We start from the raw sequence: 17,663 nt of genomic DNA, 5'->3' as shown, positions 1-17,663 counted from the left end.
CTGGAGATGCAGCGATCACTGTAGAAATGGGAACGCACCAAAGCAGGCTTTCTAAAGGAGGGAAATAATCCTGCAGGTGGGCTGTGCCCTGTAGGTATCTCCACAAATGCTGGCATCCTCCTCCTGCCGTCTGCCCTACAAAGAGCAACGGCACAAGCACTCCTGGACAAGTGCAGATAAATCTGACCTACCTCTTGTGGGTAGCATATTGTTACTCAGGGCAAAGGAAAAAAAAATGGAGGAAAGCAAGTCAAGACCCAGAAACCCCATCAGGTCACAACAACTATTACACTCACTGTGAGCATAGTGGGACACCCACTCCTTGCTGAAACCTCTCGCAGTTCACTGCAAGAGCATGCTGACACGGGGCAGTTAGTTAGTGGGCAACATGGAAGGAAGCTGTTTTTATAGGTGCTAATGAACCCTAATATTTCTTATTCTCCTCAGCTGGAGGTGACAGAAATGAACAGAAATTTTTTTTTCCCATTTCTCAAGATTTTTTTGCTGTTCCAGGGCCTAATCCAGAAAAAAAAAAAAAAAAAGACAAGAAACAAACTATGTGCAGCCGTACGGCAGGACTTTCCAAGCCACAGATGCTGGCTGACCTATCCAAAATAAAGCTCAACAGCAGGGAGTGGTGGAGTAGTTCAGGGGGTAGAAGAGGTCATGCGAATGTGATCCCCACCTCCCAGCCACTGCAACTCCTTATGCCACAAGCGTGCCTCCCCCTGCTCCTCTTGGGCTGGAGGGAATTGTTGACATTTTTCTTTTTTTCTTTTTAAATTCTGCCTGCTTTTCCTATCTGTTTGCCAAATGGGGTTGATGAAAGTGACTCCCGTTCCAGTCTCAAAGGATGCTGATCCCTGTTCAGAGACACATGGCCCTGCTTTCTTCACACAACAAGGCCATTTTCAGTGAACAACCACTGAAAAAAAATCGATAGACGTTGCTTTAAGATTTGATCTATTTGGAATTTTTAGCTTAAAGTGTAGTTTATAAAAGGTTATTCTGCAGCATATTAAGTCCAACCTTTGGGTTCATTCGAGGGTAAATACAAGCAAAAAAGTTCCCCTACATCAACAGAGGCACAACAAAGAACTTGCTCAATCCTTGAACACCACATAGGAGAGTTTAACCAGGTTTTGGCTATATTAAACACACCCAGATCATCATACCCTCCAGATCAGGAGCAGATAAAGCTGTGGTAAGGGATTCTTGTTACCAGGACTGATTTTTGATATAAGAATGCATTCATACTGTATGCTTTTTCTTCTTTTTTTTTTTTTTTTTTTTGAGATCAGCACACAGAATAGTTCTTGGCTCAGCTGTCATGATGAATTTGGAGAGCCTAGAGAAGGTCCCATACAATTGCTCTGGAGATACCTACAGACCATGCTGTGCATCGGTCTGGGCTCTAAGGAAGGCACAGATGATGTTTCAGAGGCTCGGACTCTTTTTTACAGCCAGCACACTTCTCTGTTGAAGTGTGGACATGGTTTTCATAACACTGCTTCATGCAATGATCCAATAATTAACCAGATCGTTTCTCATCACACATGCTGCTGGCAGACATCAGACTGAATGGGATGATGGGCCTGTACCTCTCTGTTTGCATGCTGCCACTAAGGGAGATTTTAATAGCAGTTGCTTCACTTAACATAAGCACTCAGCAATAGTGAGCCGAAAGACCTGCTGTCACTTACCAAACCTCTTGTAGCCAAAGGACTGCACCTCCTCCTCTTCTGCAAAATCGTCTGGAGAAAGAAAGAAAGACACAGCACCAGGTTACTACTACCACTGGAAAAAGATGAGAAGATTTTGTTACAGATGCACTAGCTTTGCCCAGAGAGGTGAGATCCCATAAATGGTGGGACATAGAACTGACAAACTCAAACAGACGATAAATATAAAAACTGTTTCAGCCTTTTGTTCTCACCTTCACTAGCTACCAAGCTGCAAAATGCTAATAATCACAAATGTATTTTGTCTGAAGCTCGATTTCTCTCCACTTCCTTCCAGCAGCAATTACACAAAGGAAAAAGCTGGCATCAGCAGAAGAAACACACACACTTCTTTTTTTTTTTAAAAAAAAGGATATGTTTGTGTTTGTGCATTCAACCTCCTTCTGCTAACCTGACCTTTCCTTCTGCTGAGGCAGAGGGAAGCAAGAGCCCTGCCTGCTCCCAGAACCAGGTTTTACCCAAGCCCAGGTTGCCCTCAGATTCCTGATTTCTAGGAGGAAGAGAAAGAGACATATTCCCCTTCCTGCACGCACCATTTCATGTAGTGGGGAAGCCTCCAGCGCTCCCTTAAATCAGCACCTAGGGCATCGCTTCTCAGGGGGTGCCAGCCTGCCTCCACACTGTGGAAAATGCCAGGGGCTGACAGCAATCCCTGCTCTTCGAAATCCATCTGCTCCCATTCTTTCACTTGCATTGCAGTCTTGGGAGGATAGACTCAAAGGTGAAGAAAAGATACGGTTCTCATCCAGGCTCAGCAAAGTCTAAATTGTTTGGGTGTACGACCAGGAACAAATCTGACCTGCACCTACTTCTGACATGTTGAAGTCTGAAGAAGATGTTGCCTGATGTACCTAAGAAGTCCCTGAAATGCATCATTTTGCAGAACTTCACCCTTTGCTCAGATAGCACTTTTGACAAAACAGCTCAAAACTTGTCTTCTTCACCAGAAATTACACATTTCACTCACTGTCAGAGGTGTTCTTGTCTATCTTCAGCTGGACCCCCATTTCAGACATACATTTAAGAAATGCAAGAACCAGTGGAAGCTCCTTAGGCAAAACAAACAAATCCTGATTTTGAAGACAGCAAGAAATTCAAAAAAAATCCAGCACCTCACAATCATACCAAATCTTATCTGAAGACAAGGTCACCTGACAAAACATGACAAATCCTGATAAACCAAGCAACCATCAACAGCCAACAAGCAAGCCTCTCATCCCAACAATGAATTACTCTGTAAAAATCTTCCCCTCTTGCACAAAAGATAAAAGCTGCACAAAAAAAGATAACAGCACCAGAGCCCTCAGCTTCCTGCCTTCCCTTGCTAACACAATCACCTCCCATTTCTCTGGAGGGCGAAGTGGCTTATCTGATCCATATCTGACTTATGCAGCCAGGCTGTGCTTAGATCCTGTGGCTGCACCCCACACCACATCTCCAAGAATTTCCTCCTGGGCCATCATCAAGTGCCTCCACCCCAAGCGCCTGTGACTTCTGATTTTAAAGACAGTATCAGAGATCAGAGTAGAAGAAATACATGAGTTTTGAGCACCTGTGGCTGATATTTAAAAAAAAAAAAAAAAAAAAAAAAACTTTTTTACATCAGTGCTGCCCATACAGTTGCATGGGGCTGCAGCTGCTGTAAGAGAGTTTTGTTTGACATAGCAAAAGTCATAAGTTTGAAATATTTTACTTGAGTTTAAATTCAACTTTTCTTGGTTCTGAAGAGGATTGGAAGGAATGCAACATTTCTGCTACATAGATACAGATTTATATACAGGCAAGGAATATCTCCCTGGGTGAAAAATCTGAAGGGCATACTCCTCCTTGAAGCAGATAATAAAGCAGTATCCGTTTTCACGTCCCAGGTAGAATTTACTCCTTAGGGTTGGAAAGACCAGCCATAGTTTAGGTATAGGCTGGTCTACAGAGCTACGAGCTGAAAGAGAGAGAATCTAGAACAGAATGAAGGTTCATTAAAAAAAAAAAAGTGAACTTTGGGTGAAGCAGAAATGCACATGAGCAGCCAACTATATTTAACCGCACAGGAGAAGGACCACTGGAGACCTCCTGTTCCGTCAGGTTTACAAGAGCCTCCTTGGAGGCCTACAACAGACTGTCACATGGAGTTTACAGCACACTGCTGAAAATAGGTGGCTATCTGTAGCTGAGTTGGAGTACCTCAAATATTGTAGGTAGTCAGCACAAAGCAAGAGCTCTGATCCCCTCTAAAAAAGGCTTTGAGATATTTTGGCAATATCCACACTACACCGAGTGCAAATGCCAAACACTGCTTGCCTTCCAGTTATAAATTATTACTGCAACACCTCTAATAAATACAGTTGTAGAGTTAAATAAGTTACAGTACAATGCTTCAAGGGAGTGGAAATTATAAGAAGGCAGTTCAACTGGGGATTAACACAGCGAACAGAGGGAATTCATTTAATCTAAAACAAATTGGACTCTCATTTGATTAATTTGCTAGAGGCGAAGCAAAAATCTGTTGACTAGAACTGTGTAATTTCTGGTTCTTGTTCTTAAATCTTAAATAAATTAATCACGGGCCACTTCTGAGTCAGCGCTGAGGTCAAGTAAGAGAGAGCTGGCCTGGAGCCAAAAAGGATGCTAAATCTGCCCTGGGACTACCCAGGTCCTATAACCACTGCACTGCTCACTCCCTTCTGGAGCAGCACAGGATCTGAGAAGTCTTTGGTGCAGTGTGATTTTAGGGAAATTGTTCCCATTTTATCCCTTTCCTTTAATGGGCGCCTTTTTGGCATATGGGAGGTGTTTTGCAAAGTGGCTAATGTACGTGTCCAGCTGTCACTTTCTAACAGTACACCCTGCTCAGCCATTTCAATATAATTAACTTATAGAATCATGGAATAATTAAGGTTGGAAAAGACCTCCAAGATCATCTAGTCCAACCATCCCCCTACCTCCAATGTCACCCACTAAACCGTGTCCCTAAGCACCACATCCATTTCCTTAAACACCCCCCCCAGGGATGGTGACTCCCCCACCTCCCTGGGCAACCCGTTCCAATGCCTGACTCCTCTTTCTGAGGAGAAATTTCTCCTAAATTACAACCTAAATGTCCCCTGACACAACTTGAGGCCATTCCCTCTAGTCCTATCATTGGTTATCTGTGAGAAGAGGCCGACCCCCAGCGCCCATACCTTCCTTTCAGGTAGCTGCAGAGAGCAATAAGGTCTGCCCTGAGCCTCCTCTTCTCCAGACTAACCAACCCCAGTTCCCTCAGCCGCTCCTCACAGGACTTGTGTTCCAGGCCCTTCACCAGCGTCGTAGCCCTTCTCTGGACACATTTCCGGGCCTCGATGTCCTTCTTGTAGTGAGGGGCCCAAAGCTGAACATAGCACTCGAGGTGCAGCCTCACCAGAGCAGAGTACAGGGGGACGATCACCTCCCTGGTCCTGCTGGCTGCACTATTCCTGATACAAGCCAGGACGCCGTTGGTCTTCTTGGCCACCTGGGCACACTGCTGGCTCATTTTCACGCAAGCATCGACTAACACCCCAGATCCTTTTCCTCTGCACAGCTTTCGAGCCACTCTGCCCCAAGCCTGTAGCGCTGCATGGGGTTGTTGTGGCCAAAGCGCAGGACCCAGCACTTGGCCATGTTGAACCTCAGTAGACCTCAGAACTATAGAGATGCTGGGTCGTGTGCTGGCTACAGACACACAGCATTCAACTATTCCTACAACTTTTCTGTGTGGTAAACATGGGTTAAAAAAGGAACCTTTGTTTAAAGTCTTCAATTAAGGAAAGACACAAATGTCCCATACTAAATTTCAAAATCCATGGAAATATATTTCGGGAGAGAAAGAGGTATCTGGGCTGAAAATGGTTGTGCCAAGTTTCACCTCAGATTTTAGAAGCTAATTTATAACCCCCTGAAAACTGGATTTACAGCGCATTACAACTTACCCCTAAGTACCATGCTGGGAACTTGGGACTGTGAGACTAATTTGCAGCAACAATGACATCCAGTATAAGAGTTTCCTTTAAAATAAATCTCTCTATAATGTGCGTTCTCAAAGAGCTTTAATCGTTAGGGTGCTGCATTTCCCACCAGCTTAATGGGAGCTGTATAGTTATATAGCAGTGCAACTCTGTAAAATTCATTATAATATTATCAAGAAGCCTTTTTTTTTTTTTCTTTTCTTTTCCATTATGGTATTCCTCTCTTTATCCCATAAACCAGCATCAATGCAGAATGCTGCTCATATGGGTGCAAAAAGGGTGGCTGGAGGGACTGCCTGCAGTGTCCTGAAGCTGTTTCTTCCCACCTTCTCCGTCTCATCCCTCTCACTGGGCTTGTCCACTTGTGAGGTTTCTGTAATATTAACATGTGTTCAGACAGAAGAGCACAGTGAGCACCAATATCTTTCTCATATCACATTTCAAAAGCTTTTTGAGCAGCGCCCAGATTTATATGCATTTCTGGTCACTATTAACGGAGCCTACATTCAAAGTGCTGACCTAGAGGTGAAACTGAGCCAGCAGAAGCACGGCAAGCAGCTGCAGCCTTCAGATGTTGATGACTTCATCAGTCTAATTGGTTTGCACTGGTTTTCGTAGCTTTTACTCTGGACAGTCTCCTACTTGTGCTAACGGGCTGTAACCTCTCTGTCTTCACAGATGCTTCACTTCACTTGTCTTCTTCTTATGATTTTCTCCATTCCCTTTTCCTTATGGACGCTTTTCACATTCAAGTCTTTCCCTTCCATTTTGACAAGCTCTCCCTCATAAAAACCCAACCTACGTTGAAAACCCTTCCCTACTGATGCAGTCCCGAGCTGACACGTCGCCATGGCTGGCTCTGAGCTCAGCACCACTCTTTTCCATCCGGTGCTTTGCCTCCTCTCTGAGAGAGCTCCTTTGGACGGGGGTTATATATATTCTGCATCTGCAGAGCAGCCGGCTCCAGTGGGTCTTTGGAGAAGCTGAGGCAGAGGTTCAGCTGAGGCAGCCCTGGAAGAGAGCCCACCTCCACGCATCCCCAAGCATCCTTTGGGATGTCGCTTCAGCCCGGATCCTGGCAACGAGACTGAGGCTTTTCCCCACCCCTGTCCTTCAGATCTGGGAACTGGTCCGCTGTCTGTACCGCAATAAAGCAAGAGGGAAGGTCGCAGATCACAGACCATCTCTTGAGATTTACAACCCAAGACTAGGATTGCATCTCTCATCACCTACCACATGCATAAAACAAACAAAAAAAACAGTCATGGCAAGTGGGTGCATTTCAGTGTTATGGTCTTGGTGTACACCCCAAATCGTACGCCCAAGAAATGTGAGAGCTCACAGTAAGAATGCAAAAAAAAAAAAAAAGTGAGAGAAGATTAAGAGACTCAGAGGTATAAGAATCATGACTCTACTTTTGCTTTTTAGGCACAAAATGAAGAGAATAAATAGGTTTTTTTTCTTGAACAAAACTTGTTAGCCCATGAATGCTACAGAGCAATGCTGCACTGCTGGGGCCAGGACCAGCTGCACGGTGCAGAGGGCTGACCTTAGAAGTTAAAGGTTTAAATCATATCATATTTCAGTGTAATGATTTAAGGGCAAACAGATCTGTTCTCATTAGTGCGCTGAAAACTCTTGCCTCCCTGTCTGCATGTTGGAGGAGGCAATTAACAAGAGCATTAAAACAGCATACGCATTCCTGAACAACATACTTCTATATTGCCTCCCATAAGTCATCCACTTTGTTTCCTAGCGACGTCCCAGTCTTCACCTCAAATTTATGCACCAAAAGGGATCGCAATTTTAGGTGGAAGCAGTCAAATTCCAAAGACAATTCATCTCACGCTGATCCCTCGCTCGCACAGACCACACTCAGATTATTAGGAGGATCATGTTCACTTTCAGTGCCTGCTAAAAAGCGCCTTTATTTTTCTTCCCGTGGGGGAAATCTCTGTTTTGATATGAGAGAACCTCAGGATAAGGAGCGTTTTGTGAATCTGAAGATAACTGGGCACACATCCTTCGCATGCTGAATTGCCTTCATCCTTGACATTTCTTCCAGCTCTCTTTCTTTCTTTGACTCTGTTTTTGCTCTGCAAGCCCTGTATGACCATGCAAGACTGTTTCCCTCCCTACCTGCTAGCCAAGCCAGCAAAGGTGTTTGAACCTATGAAAACAATGGCCTTTGAGTATGGATGTAAACCAAGCGTAAAGCGGCCGTGACAAAAAGGGCTCTATTCAGCTCTCAGCTGTAGCGAAACCAGCCTAGAATAAATTCCTCTTCTCCAAAGCAGCAGAAGAAAGAGCCACAAGAGATTTTAAACAACTGCCTTCCTCATGCAGATCGACTCCCCGGTGCTACTCTTGCTCCTACGTGTCTGGGAAAAGTAGAGTATTGAAAGCTAAGATGCACAGTTACAACTTCTTACCAAAAATAACCCCGTACTAAATAACTTATATGCTAATTCTGCTTAAGAGCCATTACTGTTGTACAGTCATATTTCTACTTGTGCAGTAACAGATTTCCCTTGTAGTTTCACAGCTTCTAAAACTCTGCTTTCTTTCATCTATGTGGCTAAGGAGGCTATCCTTTGACACATGCATGCCTGATCATCTTTCTCATACACATATTTAAAATCCTCTATTGCTACCAGCCAATTCAGGATACACTGGCTGTATAGTAGCGTTGCTCGGGATTTGTTCTGCGTTGTATCACACATTTATTATAACTGCTCATGCCTTTGAACTTCTGTAGTAGGGTCCTGTGACATGTCCAACACACACCACTCAGAGCTTTTGCATATGTTTCATGTTTATGTCACTATATTCATATAAACTCTGTTATAACTGGAGTAAGTAAAGGTTACTGGATCACTCCACTTCTAATCCTTGTTTTTCAGATGCCTTCTGGCTTCTGCAAAATGCTCTGGACCGGATTTTTTGAAATTTGCAGTTTGCTGTTTCTATCCAGGGAAGACCTATTTGCAGACAGCCATTCGTTTGATTTCGTGCACAAGAAGATTAGAGAGGGAGAGAGACACGTTTCTCTAGCATTCGAAAATTAGCTTTATTCTTTAAAAATAGCAGTGGCATCAAAATGGTTCGAAAGACAAAATGTGTCAAGAAGGCAGACATCATATAAAGAGATTATTTACTTCAAGACTTTTCAAGGCAGTCAAGAGAGAACAGGAGAATTTTGCATGCACATTCAAGTGTTGAAAGCAGAGGTTTCACCTATAGATTATATCCAGGCTCTAGGTTAAAACACAGAGGGGGTGGTTTTAGTACTCTGGGCTGATCTCCTATTAATTGCCTGGTAAAGTGTATGCTGTGTAAGGCAAACAGATATACAGGACCAGCTTTGGTCCGCTGAAAACTCTCCGGACGAAGCAGATAGGGCTGCCTTCGAGGCATCCACGCTAAGAAAACTGGGCGGTGTGACCACTTCTGAGGCTTTACTGATTGCAGCGGCATACAACCAAGGACAAACCTCCCCCGTCGTTTCACTCCATGCATTTTTATTTTTATTTTTTAAATGAGACAAACTGCACAGGACAGGGTATTCGGTCAGACTCTCGTTCTCAAGTATAACACAGATGACTTTTCCTCTGCCACGAGCATCGCTGTACAGGCAGTACAGCAAGGTGCCTGCTCGGGCAGAGAGGAAGAGGTCGGAGGAGGATCAGTGGAAAGAAGCAGCTGGGCTGCCTTAGCCACGTACCGCAGAGCACTGCTGCCACCCCAGACCAAGAGTCCCAAAGAACCACCTTGACTGTGTCATCAGTAGTCTGTCATTGCCCAAACAAAATCCACATTTCAAATGGCAAAACCACAGCAGCCACGCCTGCACTGAGTACAGATCTGGTTTACAATAAAAATTACAAAATATATCACGGATATATAGAAAGAACAACACGTTTCCCTGCCTTAAATCAGGCCCAGTGTTATTGAACATGTGGTGCTGTTTGACTATGAGGAAGCTGTTTTCATTTGTTTCCTAGGCGACAAATGCTGCTTTGTACCCCAACACATAACTAAAACTTAGAAGAAAACTTATCATTTGATAAAGACACACCTGACCCTAAAGCAGTTGAATCCCTTTATAAAGTACATGAATTATTATTAAAATGTATCATAAAGTTTGTGAGCTCAGTGTAGTTTGCTGGAGGTAAAACTGCAAGAGTATTAAGCATAAACCTCAATTTATTTTGCTGATTTAAAACATAACACTTTGCAAATCCCAGCAATGGAAAATATAATTTATTCCTTACAGATACTTAGTGATGTAATTATTTAGATATTCCTCTGTTCTCCAGAGAGGGTAGATACAGAGGCAGCTGCAATCAACAGACCATCTTGTTATTGAGAAAGATGTGTAGCTACACTGACTTCTAAGGTCCTACAATTATCACCACCATCAAGTTTAAAGAGAAAATGTGAAAAAAAATAAATATGCACTCAGAAAATGAAAACACAGAGTCAAAATTTGCTTTGGCTCTGTAGCTTCCGTAACACCGGCAATGGCACTTGACCCGATGATTTGTCTGAAGGCTTTCATTTCTCTGGTTATTAGCACAGTCATGTTCTTTTTTACACGTTTTATTACTGATTTCTGTAATTCTGCGGGGGGAAAGAAGTAAGATGGCTGTGATCGCTCTCGGGGAAGCCGACTGGCAAGGGCTAGCAAGCAGAATGAAGCATCTCACTCTCGCTAGGGCGCGGGCGTCAGCACGTGCTCACAGCAGGGGTGACATTGCCCCTCCAAACGCCACTTCTCCAGTTTGCAAAGAAGAACACCGGAGGCAGAGCAGAAGGAGACAGAAGTCGTATTGTGCCAGACCATGTCCTACACACGCTTACAACTACAGCAAAACGCTCGCTGGTTTCAGCGGATTCAAACCCAGGTCCCAGGTGCCATGCATCACAGCACGTGGCTACCCAAAAACATTATTGCTGTCCTCTGCCCTTTGCCTCCCCCCACACAACCAGCAGGGTCTCAGCCCCAGCAAAAACGGAAAGTAAGGCTTTCAGTGATAACAACCGTGGTCTTATACCCCTGGATTCCCGTTGTTTTGGTTTGTTCCTGCCATTACGCTTACGCTGATAATGACAAGCTGATGACAAAACTTTTGGCACGAGTGCCCTTATAAATAAAGATGACAAGAATGTTATAAATACATTATTTTTAATGTGTTGCGGGGTCCTGCAGAGAGATTCTGTCACAGGGCCAGAAGTAACTTAAATGGGGGGGGGGGGGGGGAGCTTGCAAAAACAACAAAAAAAAAACACAAAACAGCTGCCCCCCCCAAATAAATAAATAAATAAAAGGCTTCTTCTCCCTTTGGGCAGCTTCTCTGGCAAGTGAATAAATAATCACATCATTTGGTGTCCCAGGCTCTGGAAACTCAGTGTAACTATCATGATGTTTACTGGCCTCCTGGCATCTGGAACCAACCTCCGCAATCCAAGCACAGGCACACCGGTGCCCAAAAGCAATTTTCTTGTGTGTGTGTTGTGTTTTTTCCCTTTCACCCTTCCAGTTTATTTTTGTCTCCGAAGCAAAACGAGACCCAGCCCTCCCAAACTCCCCAGTACTTCCTAAACTTTCCGTAACGTCCTTTGATGCTCTCAGTGTAGCTATCGCCCGGCGTGTACGGGCTCTCTGCCTTTTGCTGTAAGGCTATCAATTTTCATAAACAGAAGGCTTTCTTGCAACCCCCGATATATCTTTACTAGGCTACGGCGTAGCAATTTGCCATGTTTATTATCTACTACACCTCAGTCACAACTTTTTAGGATGGGGTCAGCCGGCAGCAGCGGCACGCTTCACCCATTTGAAAGGAGAAGGCGGGGGGAAGAGGATGAGGGAAATAATAGGAAAAGAAACGAAGTTTCAGCTTTAGCAGATGCAGAGCGAAGCCCAAATATTTTCCAGTCGGTGGACGTCGAGGAGAAATATGCCAAATACATTTCACAAGCCAGTTTAAGCCTCCGCTGGCACCTAATCACTGCCAGATGTTCAGCAGCGACACCGCGAACATCGCGCAACGCCGGCAAAAAAGTAATAAAAATTTAATAATAATAGATAGAAGTAAAGAAATAAAAGAGGGAGAAATTAAACTCCTCGGCACGCCGCGGATGGAGAAGGGGGGAAATAAAAGGAGGGCGGCGGGGGGACACCGGGACGCCCCGCTCCGGGTGAGGGGCCGGGGGCTGCCCGGTGCCGGTGCCCGGTGCCCGGCGCCCGGTGCCCGGCGCCCGGTGCTCGGTGCCCGGTGCCCGGTGCCCGGTGTGGTGTCGGCGGCGGAGCGCTCCCCCCGCTGCCGTCCCTACCTTTACCTTTCATCTTGGCGCCGGGGCGGCTCGCATAGGACGGACGGGGCGCGGCGGGGGGTGGCTGCCTACAGCCGGGCCATGCCGGGGGCCGGGCGCGCCCTCGCCGCCGGCCGTGCCGCTGCTCATACACGCCCGGCCGCTGCCGCTGCCCCTGCCGCCCGCCGTGGCTCCTCGGCCGCCGGCGGCACCGCGATCTCGCCGCCAGCCCCGAGCGGCCCGGCCCGGCCCCGCCGAGCCGCGGCCCGGCCCCGCCTCCCGCCCTCCGCCCCGGGGAGAAGGGGCCGCGGCCGGGGCCGTGCGGGGCCTGAGGCGGGGCAGCGCTGGGCCTGAGGGGGGGGCTCGCTGGTCGCCCGCCGGTCTCTGGGTGTCTCTGGTGTCACCTCGTGTCATTTGGTGTCACCTGGTGTCACTTCGTGTCACAGGTCCCTCCCCGCAGGGAGGGAGGGGGGGGACCTTTGGGTGAAAGCCCAACGCCGTGGGCGTGCGCCCGTGGGTTGGGAAGGGGCTGCGGGACGTGCCACGCTCAGCCTGGCGCTGGCTCCTGTTGAGTTCCGTGGGGTCGTGTGTGGTGCGTGGCCTGAAGGTTGTGTGTGAATGTTTGTGGGGTCGGGGACAGACAGGGCAGGCGTCTTTTATTTCTCAAGTTGTGGATGCTGCCAGGAGTAATGGATCATCTACTGACTCCTGTTTGCATGAAAGACACACTGTGATTTTATGCAAACGTACTCTTTTTTAGTCTTTGAGGACAGTGATAACACTTTATGGTCCAGCTTTAACGACTAACATCAGTGTCAATGAAGCGGAGCTTAAGCAACATGCACCGTTTTGTTCAGGGGATGAGCGAAGTCACAGAGGTGTCAGAGAGGCTCTCCCGGTGCAGAAAGGAGATGCAGGCAATTTTGCCTCAGCTTTGCAGTTAGAGGTATCACAGCCTGTTGAATGGGGGGATGCCCAAAGAAGTGTTTGTGCTGTGTGGTCTTTTCAGCCAGTCTCTGGCTCCGATGGGGATCACTGTACCGCAACGGTCATGGGCCAATACCTCAGGATTACCTTAACATCAGGTCAAACAGCATTGGAAACCTCTCAGGTAGGATCTCACCTGAGCAAGGAACAGAGGATTAAAATCACAAAAAGTAACTGTTGTAGAGCAAAAATTAAAGCCTGGATTTAGAAATTCAAGTCCCTTCATTTGTTTTGATACCTTGTGTTGACAATCACTTGAGCGAGTTTTGCAGTCTCAGAAGCGGTACCTGTTCTCTTGCAGTGCGGTGTTGCTGAAAATACTTGTGCACCAGCTGCAGTAGCCATTTGCTACTTTAAAGCAGGGCTCAGATATCAACGAGACTTGACCCAGCTTTTAGTTTGCACACTGGTAGTTGACTGGAATATCTATTTTTGGTACAAGTCATTAGTAAAACACAAAAATGTGAGTGTAGTCATGAGGTAGTTAAGGATGTCCTGTAGCAGAGTGTTGGGTTAGGACAACAGCACTCAGAATGCTTATAGGACCAATTAATGCTTGGTCACTTCTGTGTTTTATTTTGGATCCTAATTTAACTTACCGCTTTTGTTTTGAAGAACCAATATTGTTCAGTTTCACAAACTACAAAACTATCCTGACTCTGATCCAAAGCCCATGGATATGTTTCCAAGTAGAAATCTTTCCATTAATTTTCATGGACTGGATGAATCCAATAATGAAGCCCCATTTTCGAAAGGAAAACTACTTCTATTTGAAAGCCGAGTGCTGAAGGAATGCAGGAAAAGGAAAAGGAAAAGGAAAAGGAAAGGGAAAGGGAAAGGGAAAGGAAAAGGAAAAGGAAAAGGAAAAGGAAAAGGAAAAGGAAAAGGAAAAGGAAAAGGAAAAGGAAAAGGAAAAGGAAAAGGAAAAGGAAAAGGAAAAGGAAAAGGAAAAGGAAAAGGAAAAGGAAAAGGAAAAGGAAAAGGAACATTACTTTAAAACTGTGATATCATGGAACGGACAAGGAGCAGGAATGTGCAGGAATTTAGAAAATTCCTCAAAAGCAGTTACTGATAACACTTTTAACTCTTCAGAGATCAGCTTTAGTGAACCAAGCAATAGCAAAAAAATATTGCAGAGACTTACGGGTCTGTGACTTGTGAACTGCTGTGTCTGAGGAAAATGTGTTCCTTACTAGCTGAAAGAAAAATTATTAGTATTTTGAATTAATATAGAAATTTATGATTGATTCGTTAGGTCCCAAATGTACCTCCATTCTTGAGACTTTAAAATAATTAATAATTACAGACATAGTGGGAAACTTCATATTTCTAAATTATGCTTCTATATTCTCTTTTATTCATGTAACTTGTATTTCACATCAAATTTCTTATAAATACTTTATATATTAAAATGGTTGATGATCTTCAGCTGATAAAATTTTAAACTCTGTGTTAGCAAAGAAATTCAGACGAGCTGTGAACTGTTCTATTGTTTTCACTTTCATCGATGCATTTCATGTGTCAAATTTTCCCTCTAAACACAAGTATTTATTTTTCTATTTCTGAAGTGTTCCTTCTTTCTACTGACTCATCTTTGTCTGACAGAAGAAAGTAGAGCTGTTAGACACTGTCACCACCCTTATTAACCCTAGGGTTAATGAACCCACAAAAGGGGAAAACAGATTGCTGATGGTTGTTGGAGATGGGGAAGTTGATCGAGCATAATTAATGAACCTAATATCAATGGATTGCAATGTTATGGAGCATATACTCTCTTCATCAAACACAGTTTGAAGAAACAGGAGAATTATGGAAGATCAAAAACAAAACAAAACAAAACAAAACAAACAAACAAAAAAAACAACCCCAAACAACCCAAAACCAAACAAATAAACAAATTGGCATGGTTGTATGGGGTTTACATAGCAAGGTTTTGGTAGCAGGGTGACTGCAGGGGTGGCCTCTGTGAGCAGAGCCCAGCAGCTGCCCCATGTCAGATCAGAGCCAGCTCCAGCCGGCTCCAAAAGGGACCTGCTGCTGGCCAGAGCCGAGCCAGGGAGAGATGCTGGGTGGGCCTCTGGGAGAGCTGATTGGAGAAAGGAAAAACAAACAAACAAACAAATAAAAAAGCCTGCTGGTTAACAGCAGCTGGGAGTGAGGACTGAGAGCCAGCCCTGCAGCCCCCAAGGTCAGTGCAGCAGGAGGGCAGGAGGTGCTCCAGGCACGCAGCAGTAGTTCCCCTGCGGCCTGTGGAGAGGCCCCTGGTGGAGCAGGCTGTCCCCCTGCAGCCCATGGGTCCCACATGGAGCAGATCTCCACGCTGCAGCCCGTGGAGGAGCCCCCGGTGGAGCAGGTGGATGTGGCCTGGAGGAGGCTGCGGCCCATGGAGAGCCCCCGCAGGAGCAGGCCCCGGGCCGGAGCTGCAGCCCGTGGAGAGGAGCCCACGCAGGAGCAGGGGTCTGGGGGGAGCTGCCGCCCGTGGGGGACCCGTGCTGGAGCAGTTTGCTCCTGGGGGATGGACCCCGTGGTACGGAGCCGTGTGGGAGCAGTTCTTGAAGAGCTGCTGCCTGTGGGCAGCCCCCGCAGGCTCAGTTCGGGCAGGACGGCATCCCGTGGAAGGGACCCCACGGGGAGCAGGGGCAGAGAGGGACCGTGAGGGAGCGGCGGAGATGAAGCGTCAGGGACTGACCGCAGCCCCCATTCCCTGTTCCCCTGCACCATTTTGGGGGGAGAAGGTAGAAGAGAGTGGATGTGGGGAAGGTGTTTTTAGTTTTTGTTTCTCACTTCTCTAGTTTGTTAGTAATAGGCAATAAATTTCTTTAATCTCCCTGTGCTGAGTCTGTTTTGCCCGTGACAATAATCGTTGAGCGATCTCCCTGTCCTTATCTCAACCTTTGAGCCCTTTTCCATCGTATTTTCTCCCCCTGTCCTTTTGAGGTGGGAAAGTGAGAGAGCAGTGTGGTGATTCTTAGCTGCCCATTCGTGTAAAATTACTACAATAGTTTAGAAACATTGGCTTTAAAAATCAGCAAGAGCATGTCTCTCCCTATCCCTAAATGGACTCTGCTCTCCAGTCTCTTCTCCACTGTTCGTGTTTCAACTGCCTTCATACACAGCTTCCCAGATGTCCCCAAATGTCCATTTGTTAGGGATGAGCACTCTAAAAATGATGATCTGAGTACTTCAAAAGCAGACCTGTCTTATGTTTAGTTTGGCTACGACCACCCCATCCTACCTTTGGGCGGTGGGTTGTGGGCTACAGTTTTCTATAGGGCTGCTGGAGTCCCCTGGGGTAGGATACAGTGGAGGTACAGGAGGACAGTACTGCAGCAGGCAAAGCTGACAGAGGCACAGCAGTCCCCATGGCACTTCCTGCAGCCAACCTGCCAGGAATATTTTGTTGGAAGTGGCATCACAGATCCTAGGGTTTGAACCATTTCTGGGTGGAATGAGATCGCATTACTGGGGCCGCTCAGAGCTAGATGGTGTGGTGGTCCTGTTGGTTGGGCATCTTTCCCTTTCTCTTCCCATGCCCTGTGAGCATTGTCCCCAGTCCTGCATATTGAGCTTTTTATACTCTCTTTTATGTTTTTCAAGTTTCATTCAAAGCCATGGCATTTACCAAACACAATTCCACTGCCTCTCTGGTTAAACTCACTGATTTCAGAAACAGTTTCAAGCATATTTTCTTATTCTTTCCTTTTTAAGAGCCTACATGTATTTAGGCTGTGTTCTAGGGAAATCTACATTCACAATAATACTTCATTCTAGGGACTTTATTGTTACTCTAGTTGAGGACAAAAATTATGAAGCCTGTTTTTTTATCCAATAGCAATAATCTAACATTGTGCTACTGCAAGTTTGCCATGGCAGCCTGTCACAAAGCGATCCTTCATTGCAGCCAGGGTCTACAGGATCTAAACAAATTGTCCTTGTTTAGAAAATTTAATGCCTCAGTTACACAGAACTATTACAATTTATTAATGGAATGCTGAAATGAGGTACCCAAGTGAGAACTTGACAGTTGCCGTGGCATAGTGTGACCTTAAGCACTTGCCAACCAGGTGTTAGTTGGTAATGTTTTCCTTGCTACAGTCTTCTCTTGAATAGCAATAAGTTCATTTATAAGATTTCACACTCACTTCTACTCTGCAAAACATGTTGAAATTTGCCAGCGATTCAAAAGAAAAGATGTAAATTTTATCTTCCTATCTGTATTTTTGAACAATTTGAGCAAAAATCGCTGCAGTGATATTAGAACAAAACATACGTGGTTCTTGCTCACTCCGATTCCACTTCACAACAGTCCATTACTCTGACCTGGCTCTTTCCTGTAGGCCAGCCTCCAAAAATTTTTATTTATTTTTTTTCAGAATCACTCCTTTCTTCTCCAACCACAAGCTATTTCGCGCATCTTAGAGAGATGCTGGAAGCCGTGGTCCATGCATGTAAAGGTATGTGTGCCATTCTCTTTGAATGGCAGCCTTCTAATTGCCTGAGCCCACATGCAATGTGAAGGGCAACAATTAAATACAAAAATCTGAAGAAAAATTGAATGCATCATTGAAAAGAATTGCATGTGATGCAGGAACCATATGTGGGATATCATTTGTCTGAAGTAAATACCATTTGGGCT

General features: G+C 45.5%; 1 protein-coding gene across 2 annotated transcripts in view; it reads right to left on the bottom strand.

Moving 5' to 3' along the window:
• COLEC12 (collectin subfamily member 12) overlaps positions 1 to 12,310 on the bottom strand; it is a 99,427-nt gene extending 87,117 nt beyond the window's left edge. The window contains exons 1-2 of one of the 2 annotated variants that reach the window (XM_048057909.2): positions 12,062 to 12,310; positions 1,704 to 1,754 (exon numbers count right to left, since the gene is read on the bottom strand). In XM_048057909.2, the coding sequence (XP_047913866.1) occupies positions 1,704 to 1,754; positions 12,062 to 12,074 (64 nt within the window). In that variant the 5' untranslated portion in view covers positions 12,075 to 12,310. The remainder of the gene's footprint in view (positions 1 to 1,703; positions 1,755 to 12,061) is intronic. The other variant, XM_048057910.2, reaches the window with a different exon arrangement.
• Between the last annotated feature and the right edge of the window lie 5,353 nt (positions 12,311 to 17,663).

This window comes from Anser cygnoides, chromosome 2, assembly GCF_040182565.1.
Source record: "Anser cygnoides isolate HZ-2024a breed goose chromosome 2, Taihu_goose_T2T_genome, whole genome shotgun sequence".
In the NCBI taxonomy this organism is placed as follows: domain Eukaryota; kingdom Metazoa; phylum Chordata; class Aves; order Anseriformes; family Anatidae; genus Anser; species Anser cygnoides.
Note: the sequence above shows the minus strand (reverse complement) of the source record. Positions and strands in the feature narration are given on the sequence as shown.